The 17,691-nt window shown below is 36.1% G+C and overlaps 2 protein-coding genes across 4 annotated transcripts in view; one reads left to right on the top strand and one right to left on the bottom strand.

The window, feature by feature from the left end:
- LOC122518104 (dopamine receptor 2-like) overlaps positions 1-5,137 on the bottom strand; it is a 35,075-nt gene extending 29,938 nt beyond the window's left edge. For all 3 annotated transcript variants that reach the window (XM_043636799.1, XM_043636810.1, XM_043636819.1), the window contains exon 1: positions 3,498-5,137. In XM_043636799.1, coding sequence (XP_043492734.1) covers positions 3,498-4,753 — 1,256 coding nt within the window. In that variant the 5' untranslated portion in view covers positions 4,754-5,137. The remainder of the gene's footprint in view (positions 1-3,497) is intronic.
- Positions 5,138-5,972: 835 nt separating this feature from the next.
- LOC122518140 (hemolymph lipopolysaccharide-binding protein-like) lies at positions 5,973-7,301 on the top strand. Its single transcript, XM_043636882.1, has 2 exons — positions 5,973-6,674; positions 6,849-7,301. Exons 1-2 carry the CDS (start codon positions 6,267-6,269, stop codon positions 7,131-7,133), a joined length of 693 nt encoding a protein of 230 aa, XP_043492817.1. The 5' UTR covers positions 5,973-6,266; the 3' UTR covers positions 7,134-7,301.
- Positions 7,302-17,691: the final 10,390 nt, after the last annotated feature.

Below are 17,691 nucleotides of genomic sequence, written 5' to 3'. Positions count from 1 at the left end.
TGAATCATTAAACCACATTTGCTTGTGCATAGAATACTCAAATTTGAAGCATTTGCAAACACCATGCAAAAAACTTGGATGTTTCCCTGATGTGTGTATTCAAAGAGAAACGTTAACCTTTTTTAACCATCTATCTCTTCCCTGTTAAGTGAATTATGTGACTTTGTAGTAAAGTACTTGCATGGTGGTTACATAACGTAATTCGACAAGTTTTTAGTATTCCGGTAATTTAACTCGCAATTTAAAAGGACATCGAATTTTTCCCTTAAAAAAATTCTCCTTTTACTTTTTTCGATATTTTTTTTTTCTTTTTGTATTTCGGTTACCTTGAAAATTTGTTTTAATTAAACTTCTCGTAGAACTTTTTTCCGCAGCATGAAAGATCGATTAGCCTATTTATTTCTTTTCTTCTATTATATCGACGTAAGAACGTAAACGTTAGACGTTTTTCTTCTCCGTCTTTTCTTATCTTTTTACTTTTCTCTTCGTCATTTACCGTTGCCTCATCTTCTTTCTCCCTTTCTTTTTTATTTTCTTTTTCTTTTACTTTTTCTTTTTACCAAAAGTCTTGCTTCAGATAAAATTGATAGAATATATACAGAGAGCCATCTGACATATTCGCCTCACTTCATAAAGTCAAACGGTTAGTATACAGATCGCATTTTTCAATGCCAGTCATCTTACTTCGTTCTTTATCATCATAATGGTTAAATGTTCCGGTTAAATTTGCCCCGCAGGATTAAATAAAATTAAAAAAAAGAGAAAAAAGAAAAAAAAACTCGTCCTCGTTTATTTATATTATCATTTTTTTTCTTACCTCACCATCCTCTCCCCCCACTCTCCACACCCACGCGTAAATGCTCAAAAAGGTGAGACACGAAGTTTCGGACCTCGCATCGCAAAAAAATAAACGAGATATAATTTTGATATATATATATACATATAAAAAGGAGTTGTTTCGCGGTCGGTTGTTCAGAAAAATAATTTCGTAAATTCACAAATACGCACACACACACATTTATGATTTACCACGTTGTAAATAACGATAAGAACATATAAACCCACGCAGAGACATGTGCGGTCGGTCCTGCGCGTACCTATGAGAAAATTTTTGTCAAGCATGTAAAAAAAAAAACATCCTACAACGTGGCTTATCTCGAATGACTATTTCTCGATGCAAGGGAAAAAAAAGAAAATGAAAAAGAAGAAGAAGAAGAAGAAGAAAAAAGAAAAAAAAAGAAGCGGTCGGTTTCAAGGGTGGCAATCACCTTCCATATTCGTCTCACGTTATTTTCCCGTTCGAATATATTCTCGAAATAGACGTCGATCTGATAATATTGAATCCCCTTTTGATCGGGAACGTTTTATTCCTTCCATTTCTCTTCTTCTTTTTTCCTTTTTCCTTCCCCTCCTTATTTTTTTCTTTTTTTTTCTTGCCTTTTTCGTGACTGACGTTTAAATCTTGACGGAAGTCTCCGAGGAAAGTAAGTAGTCGAGTATGTAAAGTCGACAAAATAAAAAAAACTTTATTCCACGAGCTACGAAAAATAAAGTGGTATGGCAAGTAGAGCAAAGAAGAGGTGGCCGACGAGCAACACGGGAGCCAGCCCTTTTATACGGATCTCCCTTACGATGCATGGGTTTTACCTTTCAAAATCGATTTTCTTTCTTTATCGTCCTGGCAAATGCTCTCTCTCCCCTACCCTCTCTCTTCTTCTTTTTTTTTTCAACGAACGTTCCAAGTACTCGCTTATTTATTTATTTTGTGTTAAGTTTTTTCTCTCTTTTTTCTTTTTTTTTTTTTTTTTTTTTTTTTTTAAATCGATGCACACAGAAATTTACATTTTTTCGACAAGAGATCTCGTCTCACGTACGATGATCGAATAAATAACCCTTCGAATATAATTTATCGATTTATGATAAAAAAAAAAAAGAAATAATTTCTCGAACGGTGTTTAAAATTAAATTTAATCTTCAAATTAAAAGTCGAGAAAAAGAGAACAAAAAATCGATCTATCGTGAAATAGATGTTAGAAGAAAAGAAAAACATATAATATATTATCTACTTTAATTCTGATAAGTTTTAAAATGATAGTAGCCTCGAAGAATGATAAAAAATTCCCTTTTTAATCGTAGATTTATCCGTCTGCAGTTGAATACCGCGTCCGTTACAGTATCACCACCCCCCTCCCCCTCTCGTCACTCTTCTTCGCGGCCTCTTTTTTTTGGATTTCTTCTCTAATTTTTTTCTTTCTTTTTTTTTCTTTTTTATCGCTAACAGCACCACCGGCATCGCCATTATTTATCGTTGGACACGTCGTCATTTTTCACAAAGCCATATTAAAGAGTCGACGTTTCTTTTCTTTTTCCCGTTGCGAGAAAAGCTGTTGGCATGTTCGACGAGACCCAGACTGTTGCTCCATTTTTTATTTCCCTTTCTCTCTTTGTATTTTTCTTTCTCTCAATAAATTAGAATCCAAGATCTCTTATTGAAATATCTTTTCCAACGATTTGATCTTTTAAGGTATTTTCACTGGAGCGATATTAATCGAATAAATCAATTAAAATCACTTAATAACGCAATTACGATAATAAATTACTTATTAGAGAGAGAGAGAGGCTTAAAATTCGTGTTGAAAGAAACGTGCTATCGATTTGATAGTAGCCGTATCAAAGCTTACCCGCTTTATTTACTGGAAGAAAATTAATCGGCAGCTTGTACGTACAAGAGCAGAAACAGGCTAAAATTACAACGTTACTCTTAGAGAGTGACGGTTTAATAGAACCCTCGAGGGACTTGCGTATCACGACACCCTCGTAATTAATAAGTATCTACACTCTAATCGCGTACACTTTATCCACTTGAAAGCATTTTCGCGTGTTACCTTCTATTACATATATAACGTTAATGATAAGAAAATAAAAATGATCTTCTAATGAAAGCATATAAATACGAATTTCTCGAAGGAACGTGTATATATATATATCTAAAATTTTGTCCTATTGTTTGATAAAATTCGCGCGCTAAATTATTTCAAATCAATATTTCATTCGTGGAAATAGAAATAATTTTAAAATTTATTAATAATTATTAGTCTGCTTTTAAAAATCGCGTATATGGAATTACCGAGCGAGTAACTTATTATTATTCCAAGTGTCGAAATAATGACAGATATCAAAGTTAGAGAGATGATAACAGGTATAATTGATAAAATTTTCAAAGTCGTATTCCGCAAATGATTAAAGAGTAATCTCTTAAAAGAGATAAAATGAAGTAATAAAAGGTAAGACTTGCGATTGTACGGGGTGGCCAGGTTCTATGAGAATAAGGAGAAGAAGGAAAAACCGATTATGCGAGAAGGGTCGCGAAGCTTTCAAAGAAATAATCTTAAAAAGGACAATGCCGAGAGCGTAATAAGGTCGTCGGCAGAAGGGGAATGATGATGATTCGGACAAAAAGGGGGGAAGGGATTCGCCTTGAGCAAGGAACGACTTACCTCCGAAAATCCCTGCTCCAGCAAGCGTATATAACTGGGTTCATGCCACTGTTGATCCAGCCAAGCCACGTGACGGCAGCAGAAACAATCTCCTCTTGCCAGATACACCTGGCGCAGAAACCCGACCATAGATTCACCACGAAGAAGGGTAACCAGCAAACGATAAAGACTCCCATGACAATGCCAAGAGTCTTAGCAGCTTTCTTTTCCTTAGCAAATTTCGCTAGTTTGCGCGACAACGAAAAGTTTTTCCCTAGATGTTGCTTATTGTTGATCCTAGTGGAAGGTATTCTGGTCAATCCATTGTTGTGAAGAGCGGTAAGAGGTTCCTCGAGATCTTGAAGATCTTCTGGGGTACTCGAGGCCGTACGAAATAGATGCCTTGGATCTACATTCGTACTAGCTCCGCTAGTGCTAACACCTCCGCCACCACCACCACCACTACCACCACCACCACCACCACGATGTATCCTAAGAGTAAGTTCGAGCTCGCCGGAGGCCATCATAACTTGTTTCGTTCCCAATTTGAGACTCCTCGTTTGTATAACCGCTGCACGATAGATCCTATAATAGGTAAAGACCATAACGAATAGCGGTAAATAAAAGCTAATCGTCGAGGAAAATATCAAATAGCCGAGATTTTCAGTGAACGGACACTTGTCTTCTGGTACTTCCTCCGTCCTTACGGCTCTCCACCAAGCTATAGCTGGAAATGATATCGCGCTAGAACAAATCCAAACGATCGCGATCAATATAGCGGCACGTTTTCTAGTCATCCTCATCGGATAGGTAAAGGGATCGGTGATGGCCCAGTAACGATCCAAACTGATCACGCAGAGGTTCAAGATCGAGGCCGTCGAGAAGAGTACGTCGAGGGAACGCCAGACATCGCACCAATCGGTCGTGAAAAGCCATCGATTTTCTAATACTTCGTAAATCGCACTGAACGGCATGACGACCAGCCCGACCAGGCAATCTGCAAAGGCCAACGACGTTACGAAATAATTCGTCGCCGTGTGGAGGTATCTTTCTCTGATGACCGCTAGGATTACCAGGCTGTTGCCGAAGACCGTAGCAACGGAAAATAGAAAAAGTAAGACCGCGAGTCCGGCCCGATCGCTCGTTAATTCCCACAAATCTTCGTAACTGCGATTGCCGCGACTTGCGTTGTAAAAACTTCGATTTAATTCGCCGCTAGGTTCCCTTGCTTCTGCCTCTTCTTCCCACTCGAGCAGATAACCCTCGCTCTCGTTCATCTTTCGTTCATCCGCAGCTTTTTCCTTATTCCCCTCCGGAACCGTTAGCCTTCGTCCTGGTTCGTCGTCAGGTTGGCTACGAGCGTCGTCAGGTTGTTGGAATCGCCGTCCTTACTTTCTTCCCTCCCCTTAAAGATCTCGTCGCCCGTTTTCTCATCTTTGACGAGATATCTTTGAAATCCTTTTCGCTATCGTTTATCTTCCTCCTCCTTGGAAGATCAAGGATGGACGACGACGCTAACTTTTCGACACGGGATCAAAGAGATCGTTATTTGTTCTACTATACTATGTTCCATCGATGACTCCCCTCTCGCTCTCTCCCACTTTCTCTCTCCTCCCTCTCTCTTTCTCTCTCTCTTTATTTTTCTATCTCTCTCTCTATCTCTCTACCACTCTCTCTCTCTCTCTCGGTCTGGAACAAGCGATAACACCGCTGTTAGTCTTGAAATCCGACAACAATCGACTACAATTATGTCTCGACGAACTCTCCTTACTTCATCAAAATAATCATTAAAACGATATTACTTCATTGAAAAAAATATATAAATAAATAGCTAGAGGAATATTTCGTAACATACTATACGTATAGATATATTATATTTAAGTAAAGTTATAGAGTAGCAATTGGTCAAGGATAGGGAGACGGCTAGTATGTATTCGGTAACAGAAGGCGTTTCTTTGGAGGTTCGGAGGGTGTAAGGGATTTCATGAAGAGACGAGACGAAACAAACCGATTCATGCCGAAGCATGCCACGAGGATCGAACACTGAGCTAACCGTAGGGGCTCTCATCAGTGACCCAGGGGAATGTTTACCGCTACTTGATCAAAGCAGATTCGACCCCGAAGCTATGTATCCTCGTGCAATCTGACGATACCGACGGTTAGGTGCTACCCAAGCAACCAGTATTATCTATATTCCCTCGTCTACCCTCACAAGCCATTTCTTTTTCTTAAATTATCATAAACGAAACGTGTCTAGGAAGTCATTTTGAACATCACTAACAGGAACACCTTTTCCCATTCAAGAAAAATATCAGAGTCATCATATTTACTATAAATGTAACATAAATATATGTTTTATTTTATTTATCTTTATGTGTTGTATGTATTTATAATAAAAAAGTAAAGAGAGAGAGAGAGAGAGAAGGAGAAAGAAAAAGAAAGAAATAGAGAAATAGAAAGAAAAAGAGAGATAAATAGAGAGACGAAAAGAGAGAGAGAGAGAGAGAGAGAGAGAAGAGAGCTGTGGGAAACGAATCAGTCGACCCGCATCTTTTCAACATCTGTGGACCATTCCCATCATCAATGCGTCGGATTTCTTTTACGAGGTCGGAGTCGTCATTCGTTAAACCAGAACAAATTCTTTTGGCCCCTACTCATATTCTATCGAGAAAAAAAGGGGAATGGTTTAGTTGTTTCGTTGCCTCGTACCGACGAGCATGCTACTTCGGATTTAAAACGAATACGTTTGAAAAATTCAACGTTAAGATATAGAAAAAGTGTTAGATAACAATGTCGAGATTATTAATTTTCACGTTTATCAATTTATCTATCGTCTTCCTGACAAATTCGAGTCCGCACGAAAGAACCATCTTGGATAGCACAATTGCAACGACGTTAAACGATTCGAAGGATAACGAAACGGAATCGTGTTGTCCGTGTACGAAAAATGCAACAACATCCTCGACAGAGATCCTCCACAACAATCCTCCGGCCCACATCTATTTTCCGATAATTCACGGTACTGCTTGGAAATGTAATTTCGTTGGGAATAAAATTATGCGAGACGATTATCATCATTCTCCTGGAATTGGTTCGCACAAATTACACACGAGAGCAAAGGTTTGGAACGAGGCGAGAAAAATTTGCATCGAGGAAGGTGGCCACCTGGCTATTATCAACTCTATCGCCGAAGCTAATGTTAGTGTATAACGAATTCATTTTATTTCTTGAGAAATATCAAGGGTTTATTTGGATTACCGCTTTTTTTTTTGCGCGTGAGATCAAGATCGTTCGTATTAGGAAAATTAATTATGAAGAATAAAAGATCTTTTAATCGTCCATCATTTTTTCTCGTTTTCTTTTTGATTCCAGCTACTTTTGGATTTATTTAATCGATCCGGTCCTCTCAAGGGTGCAGCTTATAACAATCAATTCCTATTGGGAATTCATGATCTCTACACCGAAGGCGACTGGGTGACGATACAAGGTGATTCTTTGGCAAAAAGTGGATACAATGCTTGGACTGACAAATGGGGAGGTCAACCTGACAATGGAGGCGGTATACAAAATTGCGGTGCAATGTTAGATGATGGCAAACTCGACGACGTCGCTTGCAACGTTCCGTTTGCTTTTTTCTGCGAAATTCCTTACTTCTGATCGAGATATTATCATCAATTAATTAAGAATCAAGTTAATTCGCGTGAGAACTTTCTTTCATTCATCTCGAATATTATATTTAAATTTGAAAAAAACATACACACACACACATAGTTATGTATCCAATTGATCTATAATGAAGAAAATGTAACTTTTATTTTTCATTGACATTTGAAAATATTATCAAAAGAAATAGAATATTTATCCCCGTATCATTTTGGAATTTCCTATAAATTTGAAAAACGTTCGAAAGGCTTTGTCTACATCTCGAACTTTCGCAAGGTTCGATCGCGAAACGTATTGAAATTCGTATCAATTCCCCTCAGCTCCTTCGATTATTCGATTCCATTGTCGAAACGTTTCTTGGGTCGTTGCATATCGAAAAGAAATAGTGCACCTTAAGCGTTCTATTTGAAAAGAAGGGATTCTTATTTGCCTTCTAAGAGGGAAAAGCAATTGAAACGAGTTATTGGAAGAATTGTTACAAAAGAAATGAACTATTTCATAAGTAGGAAGGTAAAGAATATTATTCAAACTTTTGTTATATCTATTGATACACACGTACACATTCAACTCGATTAAATAACCCTGCAAAGTAGACTCTAAACTCTTTGTCGAGCTAATTACAATTGCCAATAAATGTCCCGAAAGGTATTTTAGCGGGGATTAAAGAATAATTCGTAATAACTACCGGTAACAACGGTGAATAGAAACGAGTTCCAGGATCCTTCACGAATTACAATTCGTGGCGATAGTTCGTTCGTTCGAAAATCATTTGGAAATCAGCCAATTCTCTCTCTCTCCCTCTCTAGCAATTATTTCACACTACTCCCGTGATACAAACTTGGCCGTCGCATCATTCTTTCCGCCTTTACTATTGCTCGAATTATATTCTTCTTTCCTTTTCCATTATTCAAATATTTCTTCAATACTCTTCAATGCCACCTGCATGTATATTCTAAGAAAAATAAAATTCAAGATGCTCTAAACTATCTAACAAATATTCATATCAAGTATGTGTTTTAAGTGGCCAATGATCTCTCTCGTATATCCAGTTAACAATGAAAAGGAAAGGAATGAGAGGGAGGGAAAAAAAATAAGAACAATATCGAGTTTTATCGTATATGGCGAAAAAGGCTGAGGATAAAAATAGTGTTGTTGAGTTAACGGTGTAATCGATACCTACTTTGTGTGCCACCACCACCACCACCACCACCACCACCACTTTTCTCGTCCTAGTCGTCAGGCACTTGGTCGAATGCAAAAAAAAATGAAATAACCTTTCGTAAGGGGCGAGATATAGAGTGCAAATTTGTGGTTTAAAAAGCACGAATAATTGTCGAGAGCAATAGAAGAAGGATTGGCAATCAAAAATGATTACCTTGAAATAGAGAGAGTGAAATAGAGAAATTCTGGTGGTGCAGTATCGTGCTTTATTTGAAAAGCTATTATTCGGAACTGTAATTTCATTATAATGCCGCCTCCCGCGTTTTCTCTCTCTCTCCTTACCTTTCTTCTCTTCCTCTTTATTTATTCTCTACGACACGACAATTTGATCCCCCCGTTTCGTGTTTTGTTCCAACTATCGCGTGAAAACGCGAGCACCGTTTAAACTTTTGACTCTTACGAAAGGATGGCCTCGAACGCCCGAGAACACCGGAGTTTTATTTATAGTCGTTATAACCGGTGGCTTTGGATGCAAGGACAAAGACAACAGTGTTATTTGCGAGATCTTTATTCTTCATTATCGGTATCGTCATAATCGTCATTGTCGGCGACCCTTCGACCCTTCTTCTTCTTCTTCTTTATCTCCTTATTCATAAGCGAGAGTACCCCTACGTTTGACCGATATGCCATCATTGAACTTTTATACGACGGTGACTCGAGATCGATAGCAAAAATAGAAAGAACGATTACGAAAAGTATAATTAGATCTTTTAATATGTTAATTGCAGGTCACATTTTTCGTTTTTCTGTCCATGCGAATAATACAACAAAAAATAATGTTCGATTGGATAACATTAAAACTTCCCAAAATGATCGTATTCGCTTATTTCTCCTCACAGCAACGTCGTATTTGAGTTGGAATAGTTTTTGTAAAAGCTGACAGAAAAAGAGTAAAATTGTAGTAATAAATAATACCGCGAATAAAAGAACGACGAATCCAGTCTTTGAACTTTCGTTCCCATTTCTCTCACGAGACCATATCCTTGAAAGTTCGAAGAAAACGAGCCGAACTCGTCAGAATACGACCTCCCTAACCAAAATCGAACCCTTGAGATTTCAAAGAGTTTCGGACACGTCAAGGACACGCATGAATAGAAGAGGCCTGTCAATTGACAACTTTTCTTATTCTTTTTCTTTCAATGGTTTTTTTTTTCATTTCAATCATGCAAACGTGACATAAACGAATTCAACAAAAATATGTATATACGAATATGCATATAAGATGCGTTTCACGAATAAACGATATGATAAATTCAAAAGGCTTTTTCTTCCTACGAGCAAATTCATATTTCGATCTTGGTGAAATTCGCGTGGCATATGTGCAACCCTTTAATTCTCTAGTATTCGCATAAATTATTATTTCCATTTACGCAAATTCTACCCCGTTCGAATTTCATCGTACTTTTGGAATCGTTCCACCCTCCCGTGTCGTTTTGACGTTAGCGTTTGATATATACTTCTTCTATTTCTCTCTCTCTCTCTCTCTCTCTCTCTCTCTCTCTCTCTTCTCTCTTTCGAACAAAAACGAAAAAGCTTTTGTGAAATTGTTTGTACGAACAATCCTCTTCCTACTTTTTGGATAGCGTTCTGTACCAGGCTGGATAGAGACGACGACTACGCGTTATCGGATACTTTCCCTTTTTAGCATAATTGTAACGTTTCAAATGGACGACTACGGCCATAACGACGACGATACTTTTATTACCGCTCGATCGTCGTTTTACTACGAGTCAAAGTAGAAAGGTACTAGCTAGGAAAGCTAGGAAAATAAAAATAAGCCAATAACAACCATTTACAATCAGAGAAATAACTAAAAGAAAATTCTCCTATTACGGGAGAGTATTATAATTTGAGAAAACGTGGCTGTTCAGAAATACGAAGAGAAAAAAACGTAATGCGTGTTATCTAAAATCAGGAACGAATTCGATCGATAAAAAAATCTCTTGCACGTTGCTGCACGTGAAATATACTGTCAATATTTGCCAAACTTTGCAAGCTTGCACAAACGCGAACAAATTGTACGTTTGCACGTTTTCCTTTTAATAAAAGGAAAAATTTAGAGAAGACAGGTTCGTACGAATTCGCATTAAAATTGATGCATTAATCGCAAAATTTGCGTGAACTAAAAAATTCAATGTTTCCCAACTTCATCGTATCTTTTTGGAAAGGTGCAACGTATTTGAAATTATTTTCTTTTTTATTTCGTCGATATACGGTGAACAAAATTTCGATATTATCAGCATATGAAGTAATTAAGAATACGATACGCTTCTCGGTAGTAACCTGAATTCATAAAAATTGTAACGAGACTCGTGGAACATTCGTTCGTATAACAAGGACGTAAATTTAAACGAGGCAAAAATAAGAGAAAATACAAAGAAAACAAATGAAAATGTTACAATTTGCAAAAGACATTTTAATGAATAAAATGAGCAGAAAATTGTCTCATGCGTGTACGCTCGTGTTATACGAATAAAAGATAATATAAATATTTGACTATCTCATCTCCGAGACATTTATTTCCTAATTTTGATAATTAACATTTTTTTAACTTTTAACATTTTTTTATACAAACGCTCGCATTTTGTCAAATACACACATATACAGCTCATATTTGCATAATCTAAACGACTCGTGTAACACGAAACGTATACTGTTTAATGTAAGCGAATGTCTGTGTTAAATTCAACCAAAAAGAACCATCCCGTAATATACGAGAATTCTTCAATTCTTCTATGAGAATTGTTAGTAATTTTATTTCATTTCTTTTTTTTTATATCATTCATCGCAACATAAGAATTACATGATAAAAATGACGTGCATTTGGTATACTTACGAAAAAATATTTCTATCCAAAGAGACAACGTACTTATATCGAGTAAGTAGCCGAAATACAGTGATATACTAATGTATGATAATACTTTTTCTAAATTTTCTTCATTTTAAAAACACATTGTATCGATAAGTTTCAATGAAAAATCTGGTAAACGTAAAAGCTTAGGATTTTAAGGGTCACTCGCTGTAAGTAACAATACCGCAAAGTAGAACATCCTTTTCTCTTTCCTTGCCATTTTTTTTTCTCTTTTGAAGGAATAAACAAATGCGAGCGAGGTTATGCGTTATCGGTCGGTAGAAAAGTATTCTTCGTGGAGAACAGATCCCCTTGAAGATCGCGTAATCCGCTTATCGCGTCCCTCGGCGACTACCCTTTTCGGATATGACAGTGGATGGCAACGTTTGGATTATGCCGAGACTGAGAGACGACGACGCTACTAACTAGGACGAGAAAGGAGAGAGAATAGTAGAAAAGCATCAGAGCAAAAAGCCCGAGAAAGCGTTGAAAAGTGAAACAAACCGTATAAAGTTCTTACTCCCTAAAACGTATAATGACTTTCCTGACGGATGCTTAGGAATGCCGCTTTTCGAGCTTTCCTGTCTTCCATTCAATCAAATTAATTTAACTCAAGATGCTTCTTCTCTCTCATTCGATCTACGAAAGATTACAAACACAAATAAATGCATAAATCCGCGTATAAGCGTGTCGCGATTTTCTACTCGATAAATAATTCGTGCATTCGTATACTTGAAAATGTCTACCCAATTAATTATATAAAAGCGAAAACATTAATTATTACTTTGGAAAATATTTCCTTGACGTACTTTAAGCTAAAAAATAATAATCAAACGTACGACTTTTCAAGTGAAAAAAAAAAAAACGAAAAAGAAAAACGAATTATTTTTTAATGATATAAAACATTCGAAAAAATTTTTCAACAATTTTTTTATTCATTTTTCGCAAAGCAATTACTCAAATAAGAATTATTTTCTTTTTCAACGCGATGGCCGAGATCCGAAGGTAATATATGTATATTTGAATATGTATATTTGAAATGTATTCACCCTCTATTCCTATTCTTGGCGAAACAAGTTAGATGAGAGATTATAGATTGGTAGATATATAAAAAATTAATAAGAGCAATTGTGTGTGTGTGTGCGTGAAAAAGGGAAACTCGTTAGAACAGTAAGAAAAATATTTGATACCTCTCTTCGAATCCGATAACTTTTGCTTAATGTCGAGCAAATCATTTTCTTTCTCGAGCAATAGAAACGAGTCAATTAATTTCACTTATTTCTGCAGATATTACTCGTAAACATCGACGAATATCTTAAAATGACGAATAGAATCTGACGGATCGAAGAATAAATCACTGAGTATGAGTGGGATGAAAAAAAAAAAGTTTTCAAATCTTGATTAAACTCTTCTATCTTTTCATCCACAGATGGAAAATACGAAAACGAACGAAATAAAAATAAAAAATAAAGAAAAGAAAGAAAAAAAATATACTGAATTTGACGAGAACATAACCGTTATATATTGATCGTGAAACTGTTCGTAGCCTGGACCTCGTACACCGAGGAGGAGGTCGATTACCGAATGGACAAATTGAAAGATTGAGCCTGATTGGTGTCGAGCAAACGGCGGAAGTCGTCGCACGTTTAACATCTAACCGTTTTGTAGTTCATCGAGACTATCGTAAAAAATGGTTTTTATTTTACGAACGAAAAAGGATTCGTTTTAGTTCGATCATCGTTATTCTTTGTTAGATTGATCGACAAATCTTTTTTTAAACGCGTGAAAGAAATATACAAAAAAAAATATGTATGATACACAAATAATATCATATATGCACAGGGTACATATTTGTGCATGAAAGAATTGATAAAGTTATAAAAGCGTCATTTGTATTCTTCGAAGGAAAACTACTTTGCTGACTGGCTGGCTGGCTGACTGGCCATGTTCGTGCCTCCTGCAACTACGATTTGATCTAACTACGAAGAAATAGAACTTAAATAAAAATAAAAATAAAGTAGGTAACGGGACTGCAAAGTGATTAGGCGTGATGGATATTTAACCGGGTTACTACTCAACCAACTGGTATTTTATTTGCAAGAATCTATGAAAGATTTGCTCGAAACTCCCGCAATACCAACGCACACGCCAACAACCAACGTGTTCGAACGTTGACCTTTTTTCTTGTACATAGTTTTAAACTCGATCCTCATATCTGATATACAATTTCTTACGGAATTACAGTTTTATTACCATCTCGATTAAAGTCGAGAAATTTAATATAATTTCAGAATACTTACTAGTGGCTCGATATACTTGGCTTTCAAATAAAAAAAAAAAAAGTACAAAGTAGAAAAAGAGGTACAAAAGAACAAAGCCAAAGCTAAAGGAAACGAAAGAAAGAAAGAAAGAGGGAAAGGAAAGAGGGAGAGGGAGAGTCAATTTCACAGTCAAAGGGATTTTCCAAACCGTTCGATTTTATCGATATAATTATTTCATAGATAACAGAGGAGAAGTCGATACGATACGTTATTCCAGATGCTACTCTTCTTAATACTTGGAAAAAAATATATATGTCAAGAATTGACGTTCAATTTTCGAGAAACAAATACTAGTTTCGAACACGTCGTTCTCCTCCTCCTCCTCCCCCCATAATCCATTTATATGCTTTTATTCAACATTTACGAGTTTCTTTATAAAAGTATTTTCTTTTACAATCGAAACAGTAAGAGAAACGTTTCGTTTGTGTCTATCGATCGATTTATAGCAATAAACGTTAATTATGAGATCGAATACCGAATAGGAAAGAATGATTATGCTTGATTTTGTTTTTTTAGTCATATCATTTCAATCGACAGAGAAAAATGTTTTCTTATTTTTCTACTAACGATCAAAATTGGGTATAGTTTTTAATAACTGTCATTGCACCATGTGTCGCATGTTATTTGTCATCATCGAAAGTTTATACCCGTAGTTCGTGCTATATTAGAAGGATTAGGCGTGTTGTAAAAAAAGCTTTACGATAGACGCGTGGTACCTGTTCGCCATAACTCTAACACGTAATACGTGCCCCTATATTTTACTCGTTTTATGGACACTAATAAGTAAGGAAGGAAAGTTCGAACTTGTGATTTGAAAGTAGCCAAAGATTTCGGTCAATGGTTTTAGCAAGTACCACCATATAAGAAAGTATATGTATAGTAAAACCCAAAATATCAGTAATCGTTCTTTTGATAGAAACCTCTGAAGAATTCGCGCGTACCTCGAAGATTTTTTCAACGAGCAATTACGCGACCAGAGCTGAACTTCACTTCAGCTTCACTTAAAGATGAAATATATTATATGAATAAAAGAAAAAAGATAATAAAAATTAAAGAATGATCGATATCGTTCGAGCATAAGTAAGCGCGGAATGAGGCGGCATTTCAAATACGAAGAAACATCGATCTTGGAAGAAATGAAGTGAGGTAAATGGGATAGGGAAGTAAGCTGGAAGACGTTTCTCGTGCTTACGTTCGTGCCACGAAGAAAGATTTAAATCATCCCTGCCACTCGACTTTTTCTTTCAAACCGAGTTCCCAACGCGATTCCCTTTAAAATCGATCTCCATCGCCTTCCAATTCTGTTCGCAACGCGGGAAATCGCTTTTGTCGTTCATTTAGATTGAAATTTCGATAGATCATCGTGAAAACACCCTTTCCTTCCAATTTCCTCGTATATTTTTTCAAGCCACGAAAAAATTTCAAATGAAAACTTTTACCAAATCTTTATCAATCAGTTGAATTATATTAAGGATACATTATTTCAAACAATTTATTAAGCAAATATGAACAAATAAGTAATACGATAAATAACAAATATTTTAATTAGAAGAATTTGAACGATCCTCATTAAATATTTCCTTCCCCTCTCTTTCTCGACCGAAATTGAAAACCTCAATCGACTCTATTTCGAACTTTTGAAATCAAATTCTTATCGCAAAAATATCCTCTTGCTTTCTATAGAAATTTATTTTGCAAAGAAATCGATTTGTACGAACGTAAAAAGTTCGTGAGTTTTAATAACGCTCTGACTCGTCGAGTATACTACGTAGATTTTATTGATTTTTAAATAGCGAAGAATCTCTCTCTCTCTCTCTCTCTGTCTCTCTCTAAAAATGTACTCGTCAATCTCTCTCTCTCTTCGTTTTTCGAGCTTCTCTCGACCCTTCTGTTAAATGTTAATTCATAATGAGATAAATATTATAATAATTCTGTATAAAATAAAAGATCGAAAGGAATAAAAGTTAAATGGCAAATCGAATATTCATAAAGTCAAACTTTGATAAAGAATAACATTTGACGGTTTTTCAAAAGGTCTTCCTTTTGTTTATTATCTCAAAGCATTAAATCGATCGGTCTGATCGATACTTTTCCCTTCGTTAGATCTTAAAAAGAAGGGGGAAAGTTACTTAAGAAAAGACGAATTAACTTGCTTCGATTGAATAGAATATGACCGAGGAAGCTTATCGTACCGTTCAGCGAGACCAAAAGCCCACCCATTCCCTCCTTGTTCGTAGGAGTCCTTTCGATCATCCCCATAATCCGAGTCTTGGTAATCCCCGGTCAGCAGTGCTCTCGCTTACCCAAGCTCATCGATGCTACCCTTCCTTTTTCATCGTCATAAACAGACTTTCTAGCTTCCACATATACATCAAATTGTACGTACCGAAAATGAACAAAAATGGAGGAATTTGACCTAAGCTCTGATGTGAATTATTCGACGTGACTAGAACTAACATAAGTTATCCGATGTAAGTAGCAGAGGAAGAAGTGTCTCTACAGTTAGCAGCAGAGTCATACGGTCAAATTTTGGGTGAAACTAAAAAGAAAAGTAAGGAAAAAGAAAAAGTAAGAAAAACGACACCTACTCTTAACGCTCTTTTATCCTGATTGGCGCGAGTCCCACGATATCTCTCACTGATCTTTTCTCTAATGGAACCACGAAAATACACTTGGTTTTATACCCCTCCGCCAATACTACTTGCTCGAACGATCCTGCAGCGAGAAATCTGGAACATTCTAGGTTTCAAGGATATTCCAAAATATCAATCTTCGAAGAATATTTGAAACCTTTGCACTATGAAATCATCGCTGGCATGACAACGCGCTATTTTCCTCTTCGACACTTTGTAATTCCTTTTTCACGCGAACAATATTATTTGTTTAAGCTAATTAAATGAACTATCGCTAAATAACTTTCATAGTATTTGCTGGAGTAAGTCAATAAGTAATAACGGAATTTGTAGTATTTTATATCCGAATAATCAATACTCTGCTGAGCGTTCAATAAAAAATGCTAAAAATTCGATGGAAAATTCCGATATTATTTATATCTAAATTGCATATAGCTTTTTTTTTATTTTATCAATATTTCTTTACAAATAAATTCAATGGTTTTAAAAGATGACGATCGACTAGAAAGGATATTTAAAAAGGAACTTCTCTATTGACGAATCGATAAGACAATATATTTCGAATTTTATAAATAAATTGTAAATGAATCGCAAGTCCTAGCGTTAGTGGGTCAAAGTCATCGATGAAGCAGCTTATATTATAGCAACCTTCCTATAGAGTATATGCATACATATGTGTGTATATGGCAAACGATATCGGGAGAAACGTGTATACGGGGGAGGGGAGGAGGAGGAGGAGGAGGAGGAGGAGGAGGAGATGCGAGCGACTTTAAAGCAAACACTCTATTAAAAAATGATTTTCATAGAAACATATTCGTTCAAAGGGCTTCCACTTCTAACTACATTATAATAGGACGAATCAAATGCGAAAAATTTTTTTTTATTTCTAAATATCAAATAAAAACGAAATACGATCCAAACGTGGCTGCTAAAGATATGTTGCGGGTAAACAAATTATTTCTAGAAGATATCTATACGAAATATCAAAAAATGTTTCTTCGATATCTTACAAACGTCGATAATTTTATTTTCATTAATCGCGTCGTCTTCGTTGTGATTCGTTTTAATCAACGCGAATCGTAATAAACTAAACGAAAGGAGAGATCGCGAGTAAAACAAAAAAATAAAAAACAACGAGCGATATGAAAAAGTATAACGATAAAAAAAAAAAAAAAAAAAAAGAAAAGAAATGAACGAACAAACTCACCGAAATTAGTCGAAATCGTTGCGTCGAAGGCCAATAAGTGTTGTCGAGGATGACGATATTAGAAGATCGATTGACAAATTTTCGGAATTTCTAGCCAACGGATTTTCCCTTTTCGACGAGTGTATGCGGCGGTACATGTTTGTTGTATGCGTGTATAGGTGGATATATTGAGTGTATGCGTGCTTAAAGGCTCAATTAGAGATGCACGATTAAACGAGAAGATAATACCGTACGATTTAATTGTTCCGCACCGAATAAATTTCGGACTAAGAAGCGTAAGAGATATTTTTTCTTCCTTAGGAATGGACGCAAGCGCATT

This window comes from Polistes fuscatus, unplaced genomic scaffold (assembly GCF_010416935.1).
Source record: "Polistes fuscatus isolate 324 unplaced genomic scaffold, CU_Pfus_HIC Scaffold1, whole genome shotgun sequence".
In the NCBI taxonomy this organism is placed as follows: domain Eukaryota; kingdom Metazoa; phylum Arthropoda; class Insecta; order Hymenoptera; family Vespidae; genus Polistes; species Polistes fuscatus.
The sequence above is the reverse complement of the archived record's forward strand: the minus strand, read 5'-3'. Positions and strand labels throughout refer to the sequence as shown.